Source organism: Sycon ciliatum, chromosome 1, assembly GCF_964019385.1.
Source record: "Sycon ciliatum chromosome 1, ocSycCili1.1, whole genome shotgun sequence".
In the NCBI taxonomy this organism is placed as follows: Eukaryota; Metazoa; Porifera; class Calcarea; order Leucosolenida; family Sycettidae; genus Sycon; species Sycon ciliatum.
In genome coordinates, this window is record NC_088643.1 from 81,451,433 (window position 1) to 81,463,200 (window position 11,768).

An 11,768-nucleotide genomic window follows, 5' to 3' on the forward strand; every position below is an offset into this window, starting at 1 on the left:
AACAAGTAAAAAGTACACAGTGGCCGGCTGACCTGCATGCTAGGCTCCGTACTGTCCAAATAAAACCAGACAGCTAGCTTGGCTCGCGCATACTACTACCTGTAATTTTTATCTAGACAAAGTGTTTTATTTACGACGTTACTTCTTGGATCAAGCCAAGCACCCCAAAACGGCCAAAGGCAGAGAGCTCTTTTGGACCTTGACTTTGTGTGTTGCTGTGCAAACGCCGTTTACAGAGCAGGCCATGTGAGTACCGGTACATGTGTGTCCGATTCCTTGGCTCTCGAGCATCTCGCCCACACCCTTGGCCTTTACTTCGAAAAGACAATTGTGGATCTACGACTACGGTAGTGCACTTATGTCTTTCGAAGGTAGCTACGACAGCTGGTTTGGAGAAGTCGCTTTTGCTGCACTGATAATTATTCAACTGCAAAATCAATGTACTCTTGTTATTGATTATGTTTACTACTGTACTAAATAAATGGTAGCAGTTAGTAACATTCAGAATATCCTCACTCATCACGTCTCGACTTGGGGAAAGCAACATCGAGAGGTGTGTGAAGCTCTGAAGGTAGTTTTCGGATACGGTGACGACTGAGGATTTCCGCCTCCTGTCCACCCTCTGAATTCGGATTTTGAACCATGGAGATTGAAAATGACGAGACCTGTGCGGTGAATTCTGGGAGTCAAAGTGATGCTGAGCCGAATGTTCCAGGTGATGAGGAACCAACTGTCGACATCTCAAACGACGAAACGCCGAATGTCCCAGCAGGTGGTGAGCCAAGTATGCATGTTGATGTTGAGCAGAGTAAACCAGATGACCCCAAACCTAACGTTCAGCCACACGTTCAGCCACCAGAACCACGAAACCAGCTTCTACAGGCAGCTGAAAGTGTGGCTGAAGAGGCCAGCGAGCTAATGCTGACAGATGTTGTCTTCACGTCGCGTAAATCTATGGACGTCCAATCCAATGGTGCAGATCCATTGCAACAGTCCAACAGCCAAGACAGTGATGCTACACGTGGACCATCCCCAAATAAATCACTCTCAACTCAGAACAGCACTGACTCGGGCAAGAAAACTGCTGGTACCCTCTCCAATTTGCTTGGCAGGTATGTACATCTACAGTGTAGGCAGGTACAAGTAGTCAATTGTTGTTGCTGATGCCTTTTCTAGCACAGTTCCTTGTGAGTTTCAAAATTATTTGTGGACTATTCCTCTGCAGAAAGAATTCTGTATGTTCCTCAGTATAGTACTAAGTACGTACTTTGCATGCACAGACAGAAGAACGAGCAGTTGCGGTGTCGTAACTCTGACTTTCACGAACTGAATCGATCATCAGACGAAAATTGATGCTGACCCTGCCCTGAGAGTACTGCTATATACCATGAATGTGGCAAGCCCAGCATAACAATTACTACTAGTATGTGACATGTAGCGCGATATGGAGTGTGTGAGAAAGCGTTAGTTGTCTGTGCATTGTTACGGGATATTCTCGTGGAATCAGGTGGCAACGCTTGGCAAGAGTTGTTATTTCGCCTAGCTGCAGAGAGAAAGTGTTATTTTCTGTGTATAATTTAACTAAGCGATATTCTGCTAGAATCAGGTGACAAAATTTGACAAGTAGTATTACATTTTGTTCTCATGGCGGCACTTCGACACAAGCTCGGATTGCTTGTTGAGGCATCTTGCCTTGTCTGCTTGGGCGATGAAAAGCTTCTCCATGGGGCAGAGATAACACTTCTTGCTTGAGCTGGAGTAAGCCCTTGCAGACCGTGCGGTCGACCATGCAATTGGGTGCGGCTTGCCTGCCCTCTTCAACTTCCACACATGCTTAGAGAGCTCCGTGTTACTTTGGATGCACGATTGTAGGCTCTAATCCTGGGTATACTTGTGTGGGTACGGACGAATAGTCTGCATCTATCCAATGTACCTTGAATGGTCAACAATGTGGCTGAATATGAGGTGGGGACATTCTACTCCATACTCAGGGGCATCCAAACCACCCCCTCAAATTGTTTGATCTTGGTTCAAGAAAGACCGCTGGCCACATGTGTGACTCTGCAGAACGCACCGTGTAGCTATCCACGATATTCCCACTAATTTCCCAGTTTATCCACGTGTTTTCATAATCTGAAAGCGAACTAAAGAAGTTCCCTTCATGTCTTCCAAGTGCACGTACACTAATAGCAGTAGCCGAGAAGTAAAAGTTGAAGAGCAGCGTATGGTTCTTCAGGGAAAAATTAGTAGGTGATCAACACTGCCTTTGCTGTACTATCGTGCAAGACGAAGAGAAAATGGGTCAAGACATCCGACTTTGAGTGCGATGGAGAGTGTGATACTTGTGGAGAAAGTAGCACCAAGGATTTGGCGCATCACTAGTTAGAAGTCTACCATTCATGTTCGATCTTCAGTGTCTACTGTGGTGGGCGCTTCTGTTTCTTTTACTTTCTCTGCCCGTACACATCACGGATCGATGGCATATCTAAGCATCTTTGCGGATAAAACATGGGCATGGAAGGGCTGAAGACATGTATTTTTTTGCAGGAAAGTTGTGGCACGCCCTTCCCCTGATCATGATGTCTGCTACCAAGAGTGTGCATTTCCCTGCATAGCCTCTATACACTGCTGCGACGGCAGAAATTCACATCACATGACATAGTTATAAAAAACCGTGATGTGAAGTTCTGCCTTCGCGTCGCAGACCCCATAGATGGAGTCTCTTGGGGTTATGTACTCTTGCTGATACTTATAACATTATAAGGCTAAACAAGTGTGTGTATGTGTGTGTGTGTGTGTGTGTGTGCCTGTGCATGCGCATGTGGATAGGTTGCGAGGAGCGCCTGTTGCCACAAAGTCTGCTGGCTCTCCATCATCGACTACTGGCCTCATTTTTGAGAACCGTCCTTCGTAAGTAGTTACAGTGTTTATGCCTGCATTTGTGTTTTCACTCTGTGGCTGCTGGCAGGCTTGGCGGGATTGTGTTTTGCCAATATTTGCTAAGCTTCCCCCCACCCTCTTTCTGTCGGGCACTGTCTCTTTCCGTGCTCTGCATCGTGTCCTCATGTCTACCGTGTGTCTGTATGTATTGTGTTTCGATGCACATAGAAACCTCCCAGCGAAATCTGAAGCTGAAGAAAAAAAGCATCGAAGGCAGTATGAGGCAATGCTGGCGGCAGCTGGACAAAAAAGTGAGTGACATGTTTTGGCATTGATCTCTTACTTCTTGGATAGTTTGTTATTATTCTCTCTCTTCTTTTTCTCTCTCTCTCTCTCATGTGCGAGCGCTCCCTCTCGCTCTTCCCCCCCCCCCCCCCCCCCCCCCCCCTCTCAGCTTTAGCTATGTGCACCATTCTAACACTGGCTTTTCCTTATTCCGAGAATTTGCTGGGTCGCTGGAAATCCAAGATTAACCGGCCAGTTGACCCTTTCACTACTGACTTGATTCTGGCAAATGCATGCACTACTTATGTTTCCTGTTTGGATCATGACCTTGGTTTCCTTTCATGAATTTTGACAATCTTGGGCTTCCTGGAAAGCTCTTGGCAAGAGGAGCACACAGTGTAAATTCCACCAGCCTCAGTTCAGCGACACTGGTGATTGCCATGGGAGTACATATGAAACACGGGACTGAGCCAATTTGCTAAAACCCCTGGTATCATCGTAATGTTTTCCATAGAGCGCTGCTTGTATTGTAGCTGACAGCTAAAGATCCGAGCCTGACGTCACACTGGTCTGTGGCTTCCTGGATTGTAATTCAACGGAGGGAAATCCCTTGAATGACACTATGCGCTGAAGTAAAAGTTTGCTGCAGGGCGTAAAATACCTGTCGAGTGCCGTAACTCTACTATTCGACCTCGGATCAACTTCGGACTTGCTTGAGCCGACAACTGAGAACTTTTTAATGCGACTAGACCTTTCGATTGCTCAATTCGGTCCAAGGAAAGCCGAGTTATGGATCGGAGTGTCTTCCGTCTGCACTGCACAGTCATGATGGATAGATCCATCACTCTTTTACTCTGCCAATCTGTATTGCATGGATAGATCCGTCACTCTTTTACTCTGCCAATCTGTATTGCATGGATAGATCCATCACTCTTTTACTCTGCCAATCTGTATTGCATGGATAGATCCGTCACTCTTTTACTCACTTACCTGCCAATCTGTATTGCATGGATAGATCCATCACTCTTTTACTCTGCCAATCTGTATTGCATGGATAGATCCGTCACTCTTTTACTCACTTACCTGCCAATCTGTATTGCATGGATAGATCCATCACTCTTTTACTCTGCCAATCTGTATTGCATGGATAGATCCATCACTCTTTTACTCTGCCAATCTGTATTGCATGGAGTAACTACAGTAGTTAGTTTTGGTGTTTGTCTAGTGCATGACATGTGTGTCTCCCTGACTGTTAGTTTAATGCCTGTGTACATTCTTCATGTACGCCGCCGGGGGATTTTAGTTGTGGTTTGCCCGTGGACCTAGATGACATGTTGGTGTCGAGTCTGTCGACCTGATTGACTTTTGATACAGTAAAAACCTGTAACTAAAGACCACCGTGACTAGCGACCAGCCTGGTTCTACCGACCACTTCGCCAGGCATGGACGGTCTCATACTCAAAATGCACTGTGACTAGCGACTACCTGCTGAACACAACCAGCGACCGCCTTTTCTTGCCCCAAAGACGATTATTGACCCGTAACTAGCGACCGCGATGTTTGAAGTCAAATGTTGCTCGAAGCTCCTTCTTGAAAATTTGCTGATTTTCCATGGTCCTGAAAGGACTCTTTCGATACTACAGCTGAACAAATGAACACAGGTCATTTTGACTGTGGAATCGGTGTGGACTGCACTACACCTGTCCAAATTTCACTCTCTGTCAAGAATAAACACGATAGGAACCGTCTTGGAGAGCGCACCGAAAGCGCCCTCTGATCGATGTTACTACTCGGAGGAGAAACGAAGACAGAGCGGCTCTGCCACCCCAGTCATACAGACGAATCGACGATGGCATCAAAGAATCCAGAAACAAAGCAGCACCGCAAGGTCCTGATGCTGAAGGATCGCGTTCAAGCAATCGAGAAGTTACAACAAGGACAGTCGGTACGATTGATCACATGAACAAATTTGAAGCCCAGCGTAAAACGAAACTTCTACAGGGACCGTTTGACTCCTGGTTTCAGAGGTAGCAGCTGAATTTGATGTCTGCAAAAAGTAGTCTTCTTCCTCGGTCTCTCTCCGTCTCTCTCTCTCCAAGTGTTGTTCGACCTGAAATAAGAATGGCATTGCGCAAGTCCTGGGGAATCGTATTAGCTGCATTTTGACATACATATCATATACGGGATCCATATATGGTCGCGCAGTGCAAACCTCTAACTAAAGACCACCTGCCACTAAAGACCGCTTTTGCTGGCACCAAGGGGTGGTCGTTAGTTACAGGTTTTACTGTACTTCAAAATATGAAGATCACATGGCAAATCACGCCAACACAGTGTGGTACTAATTTCCGAGTGTGTGTATGTGTTTGTGTGTGTGTGTGTGTTTGTGTGTTTGTGTGTGTGTTTGTGTGTGTGTGTGTGTGTGTGTGTGTTTGCGTATGTGTGTGTATGTGTGTGTGTGTGTGTGTGTGTGTGTTTGCGTATGTGTGTTTGTGTGCATACTGTCATTGTGTCTTGTAGAAAAGAAGGAGGAGGGACAGATGGTGCGTGAGGCCAACGATCGCATCAAGCGAGAGGAGGAAGAGTCGTCTCGTCTCTCGTACTGGCTGAAGGATGTCTTACCTCATTGGGAAACAATGTACGTACATTTTTACTTGAAGTAACAAAACTGCTTGTTTCATTACACTCAGTTTTTAAAATGTCTGCTATGCCTTCCTATGTGCTGCAGGCATGGTGTACGCAAGACAAAGGACCTTTGGTGGTGTGGCCTACCAACAAGAGTTCGGGGCCAGGTCTGGAAGCGTGCACTTGGAAATGACCTTCAAATCACACATGGTATGTGTCATGGATAGCTTTCGCCGCCTACAATTTCAATAAATACTTCCTGTGTAATCCATGTGCAGCTGGCTTGCTGCAGCCGTGTTAAAAGTTGTTTTAGATGCATGCCAGTGACTGATAATGTACTCTATCTCCCTTGTATTCTTTGTGACAAGTACATGGTCATGGTCATGATTTTGTTGTACCCATCGTTTTGTGTATGCGTGTTGTGTGTGTGTGTTGTGCGTGTGCGTGGTTCAGATCTGTTTGAGATATCTCGTGCACGTGCTACAGAAATGATTAAACTCGGCGTGAAGACGAAGTCGGACGACAAGGAGACATCAAGTTCCACAAACTCTGGAGGTAAGTCCGAAGTCAGCAACTGTTCAATATGTGCTGGTTTGTCTGTGAGTGGATGCATGACTAGTGTAGACTCAAGATGTACAGTTGAGCATTGATTGTCCGAACCGTTCTGGACAGCTACATAAAGTGCTCGGATACTAGTAAGGAGATTGCTGGATAATGGAGAAGTCTACTATGTGCATGCCGTGTGATAGTAATACAGTCAACCTTGGGCATATCAACAACTTGCTAATAACAACACTATCTTCAGACCGTTCCAATCAGTCTAATGACGTTTGCCGATACTTGAATTCTATTTCACATAATTATACACACATACAAACACAGCTCTACATATCTTTCCCTCCCTTTGTCTCGGCTCACTTCGCCAACACTCCTGCTCTCCATGCGCACTTCTTAGCTGACACATGTTACCACGCTCATAATCTTGTCGTTGCACGATAGGGACACAGCGCAATGACAAGTTGATGAACGTGGCAACATGTGTTATATATCCACTGATAAGAATGGGTTAAAAGCCTGTGAAGCAATCACTGAAATTCGTCTTGACATTGAGTTGTCTGAGTGTATTGTGTTGTGTGACTTTGTTTGGCTTTGAAGTGCAAAGTACGATTGTTTCTTTCTTGTCGTTCTGTGAAAAGAATCCGGATCAGCTTACTTGGTGTCGGCGAAAAGCCGGGAAGCCAGCGTCCAGCTGATTCATTTGGATGTGCGGCGGACTTTTCCACTGCTGGGGATATTTCAGGAGGTACGTTCTTGTACTGTTACCACTGCTGAAGGTTGGCTGTAAGGCAAACTAAGAATGCTTGAAGCGAGATGATGCGTGCAGAGTTTTCCAGTAGAACACGAATATCGCATTTTCAAGAAGGTTACCTGAACAGAACATTCATTTTTCTTACCATTCCTTCCCGTCGTCATAGCTAGCTCTGTCAAAAATCGGTGTAGAGATTCTCTTCTTTTGGGTCCGACAGGCAGCCATCCTGGAGCAAGACTACCCTACGAATTGTTTCTATTTTCCTTTTATTTCGGAAACCACCTTCACAAAATGTGGTACTTAGCACATGGGCATCACACCATTTGTGCAGTGCGATGTGGGACGGTGACGGCACCTGGTCTGGAGTCCTAATCATCGCTCTGTTGTGTGTGTGTGTGTGTGTGTGTGTGTGTGTGTGTGTGTGTGTGTGCGTGCGTGCGTGCGTGCGTGTGTGGGTCTGATTGTTCTTGTTGACAGGGTGGTCCGCTTCACAAAGACCTACACGATGTGCTGTGTGCCTACTCGTGTTATCGGCCAGACATGGGATACGTGAGTTATGAGTTCTGAACATATCTGCTTATTTTGCTGATGCCGGTGCCTTGGCTGCGCTGTGGGCACCGATTTACTGCTAGTCTGAAGCCATTCGATGATTCTTTGTTTGAATACCGGCACATGCACAAAGTTTTTCCTAACATGTCCGTCATGTGTGTGTGTGTGTGTGTGTGTGTGTGTGTGTGTGTGTGTGTGTGTATGTGTATGTGTATGTGTGTATGTCATCACCGCGTTACAATATAGGTGCAAGGTATGTCCTTCCTGGCAGCCGTCTTCATCCTGAATATGGAGCCGTCAGATGCGTTTGTGTGCCTAGCCAACCTACTCTGCAAACCCATTCACATGGCCCTGTTTCGCATGGACGCAACGCAGATCTCTCTGTACTTCAACACTTTTGCCATACTACTTGATGAGACATTACCCAAGCTGGCGTCCCACTTCAAGACCCAGGGTGTTGAGCCAGCCACGTTCTTGGTGGAATGGTGAGTGGAGTACTGCTGCTGCTGCATGTGTTTGTGAAGGGACCCCACCTGTGTGTGTATGTGTGCATGTATACTCGTTGCTGGAATTATTTCAAGCAGTACAATAATGGCACATCGTATGCGTCTTCCCGTCTTTAATTTGTTGGCGGGGCAAGTTCATTTCAGCTGCACCCACTGTGGTTCTAGCCCAGTGTAGAATGCCAGCCGATATGTTAACATTACAGCTGGCTCAGTGGCTGTGCCTGTCTAATACTGGTATATCACTGATAATTACCCCCCCCCCCCCCCCCCCCCCCCTCCAGCTATAGTACAGCTTGGTACCATGTACTGGAGTCTAGTGGCCTTTGGACCTGTGCTGCTGTTGCCTTTTGATGGCGGGAGTTTATCTTAGCCATGTTCCTTTCTTGAGTGTAGTGTGTGTCTCTGCTCTCACGTGTCTCCCGCCTAGGTTCTTTACATCGTTTAGCAAGTCTCTGCCGCTGGACGTTGCGTCTCGAGTGTGGGATGTGTACTTTCGCGATGGTGACGAGTTTCTGTACAAAACTGGTCTCGGTGAGTTTTGTGGCATGCTTGATTGTTGTTTTCATTGTTGTTCTCGTTGCCGTTGGGTTTCGTCAACTTTCGTACCTCGCATTCCACTGAGCTGTGCAGCGTATTGCTACTGCTTGTGTCATTGTGATGTAACTCATTCACTTGCCCATGGCACATGTATGCTCTTTGGTCAATGTTAATAGCTGGCCACGCCATGATCTGGCTATCTCTGCTGTGCTATCGTCGCAGTACCGCTTGCACAAGGTGGACAAACACTTTGCATGCCGTGGCTACTGGAACAGGCGCTGACACCGCCGCCGTGGCCTGTAGTCAACACGGGTTGTGGGTGAACCAATCAGTCAAACTCACTCCTTCCACTCTAGGCCACACCACAGTCACGCTCGCAGACCATCAGGTCAGGCAGTTTGGTTCAAACTGAACGATTGAAGATTACAAAAATGGAATGAAGGTAAACATGGTAAAGGAACCACAAAGCTGAAAGGAAAACTACAGAATCATCACCGTGAATGCTCAAAAACTCGTGTCTCTTGACAACTCTAAAAACTACATGCGCATCAAGAATACTTGACAAAGTGGCGATCGCAGTTCAAGCCTTCCTGGTTGCCAAAGCAACAGAATTCAAACTGTGTTAACACGTGCAAGCACAAAGAATCAAAGAAATAAAATTTACGCGAAGCGATCAAGTAAGGGGCCGTCCAAGGTTACCAATAATATTTTCAAAACGAAATGTTTTCGTTTGTGGGTGGGTGGGTTTGACGGAGTTTCGTTTTGAAAATAATTATTGAATGCTGATGGAGAATGCCCAGTTACTTCTGGGTGTCGAAAATTAACATCAATATTTTATTTAAATAGGCGTCGAGGCGACAATAGTTTTAGAATTGCGATCAACAGAACGAGCTGAACCGACATTTCACAAAGGCTTTTATTGTTTTCAAAAAAACGAGTGGATACGAAGGCAGTGAAGAACATGGAAGAAAGAAAAAATGTGATATGGAAAAAAATGATGAACAAAAAATTTGTACTTCGAACTAGTTTTCGCACAACACTCCTCAGGAAGCTACGTTGTACTAATGAAAAACAATCCAGAAAGATACTAATAAAGAGAAATGGAGTGAGAAGAAACAACACCTATGAAAATGATAATCCTAGCACTAAGGTAATAACAGGAAAAACTGCGAAAGCACTTAACGAACTTGTAAGGACTACTAGTATACTGTGACACAAGATATGACACCATGTTTTATTGGAATTCGTTTTACCTGCAGAAAAGGTGGGTGGGTGGGTGGGGGCTGAAAAATACTAAAACATTTCGTTTTGTAAAAACAATCGGTAACCCCGGACGGCCCCTAAGCAGAAACCTGAATCGAAGAATTGCAGATAAGAATTACAAATTAGGGGTCGTCCATAAATATCGAACTTTTTTCACAAAACGAAATAATTTCGTTATGGGGTGGGAGGGGGTTGACCAATTTCGTTTCAGAAAACATTGATTCATGTACATGGCCGTTGTATATGCATGTATGTCAACATTTTTTCGTTCTGAGGGGGAGGGAGGGAGGGGTTGAGTCTAAACTAAAATAATTCGTTTGGTGAAAAAAAGTTCGATATTTACGGACGGCCCCTTAGTGAGAATAATTGAGTGTTCAATGCAAGTAATAATTGTCACCAGTCATGACAACTCATGATGACACAACAGCTAGGGTGCAAACCGGAAAGTAATTGATGCAGCATGCGTAGAGCTCATGCATAATGATGGTGAATGCATTTTGCTTTCGTGTGTGTGCGTGTGTGCGCGCCTGTGTGTGTACTGATCAGGTATTCTTCATTTGTACCAGCCGCGCATGCTGGAGATGGAGTTCAGTGACCTGGCGCAGTTTTTCACACATCTTCCGGATGATATTAACGTTGACGAGCTCTTCCAGAGTATCGCGGCCATCAACCTGCCAAGTAAACGCTACCAGCAGGTGCTGGTGCAGCAGAAAGACAAAGCCACCGCTTCATGCTGATAGCTCCCCGTACCATGTACGGAGTAAGTTATTTTTTTATTCCCGTCTTGTAATATCATCCCTGGACTAGCGCGTCATGTTGCGACGGCCTCGGCCATTCCCAGCACATTCCCTCCCCGGGCATGGGATCATACCGTAGCCATCTTCTCCCCGTGATGTTCTCATTGGTTTTACTCCACACTGATTCCTCCTGGCCTGGATGTCGGTGGATTAGTGCTAGGAATGTACTGCCCTGTTTAGTGCCAAGACAGTAGTAGTGCTTTGCGCCACCACCCGGTGCCTTTCCTAGACAGCTGCAGGTGGGTGTTCGTCCTTGTGCATTACCTGTGGATCTTCAAACTCCCTTTTATCAATACGCATTCTGGACATGCGTGAAGTATGGTTTTATAATATTATAGTTTTTGTCGTATTTTGTTTTTATGCATGTAGCATTGTATTTTATCTCACTTCACCCTGAATTCTGCCCCTGATGGGGACTTCTTTCCACTCCCCAATCGTCCAGGCAACGTCGTTTCATGTGTTTCTTTGTCCTGGAATTTAGCAGAGGGAGCTGAACTGTCCTCTATTCTGCTTTCATGTAGCTACTGTGAAAAGGGACGGCTGAGCCCATCCACATCACACTTCTTACCCTCCCCATATTAGGCTGAATGTTGCCAAAGTTGACAATTCCTGTGTTCGTGAGACACGTTCTGATTCGGTTGCGCTCAGTTTACTAATATTATTCTTGAATATGATCATCATTTCTACCAGAGCAACCCCCACTGCTGCTGCCGCCACTGTTGCTGTATGTGCAATTACTGCACATGATGTAGTTAAACATAAACACACACATACACACACACACACGCACATGCACATACAAGCACGCTATTTTGTACTGAGGACCGCTGGATGGCTTCTTGGTTAGTGCTCGGCCGACTTTGGCAATTATTTTCTTTTTGAGCACGAGTTTAACGCTATCATGTTGGACATTTTCTACTGAGTGCCACTGACTCAGAGTCGTAGACTGCGACAGTCGTGTACTGGATGGCTATGTGGTGGCAAGCTAACGAAGTCTGACCCGTGCTTCACATTGTT

At 45.8% G+C, this 11,768-nt stretch overlaps 1 protein-coding gene across 1 annotated transcript; it reads left to right on the forward strand.

Moving 5' to 3' along the window:
• The first annotated feature begins 120 nt into the window (after positions 1-120).
• On the forward strand, positions 121-11,695 carry LOC135805825 (TBC1 domain family member 12-like). Its single transcript, XM_065319936.1, has 11 exons — positions 121-1,112; positions 2,830-2,910; positions 3,109-3,191; positions 5,686-5,803; positions 5,894-6,000; positions 6,244-6,345; positions 6,987-7,093; positions 7,577-7,648; positions 7,895-8,133; positions 8,582-8,685; positions 10,501-11,695. Exons 1-11 carry the CDS (start codon positions 643-645, stop codon positions 10,689-10,691), a joined length of 1,674 nt encoding a protein of 557 aa, XP_065176008.1. The 5' UTR covers positions 121-642; the 3' UTR covers positions 10,692-11,695.
• Positions 11,696-11,768: the final 73 nt, after the last annotated feature.

Bases quoted from the DNA above. Each gene is read 5' to 3' on its own strand.
- LOC135805825 (XM_065319936.1), top strand. From the start codon at position 643: ATGGAGATTGAAAATGACGAGACCTGTGCGGTGAATTCTGGGAGTCAA. The intron at 6,346-6,986 runs GTAAGTCCGAAG...TTCTGTGAAAAG, and splicing joins AAGTTCCACAAACTCTGGAG to AATCCGGATCAGCTTACTTG. The intron at 7,094-7,576 runs GTACGTTCTTGT...TCTTGTTGACAG, and splicing joins TGCTGGGGATATTTCAGGAG to GGTGGTCCGCTTCACAAAGA.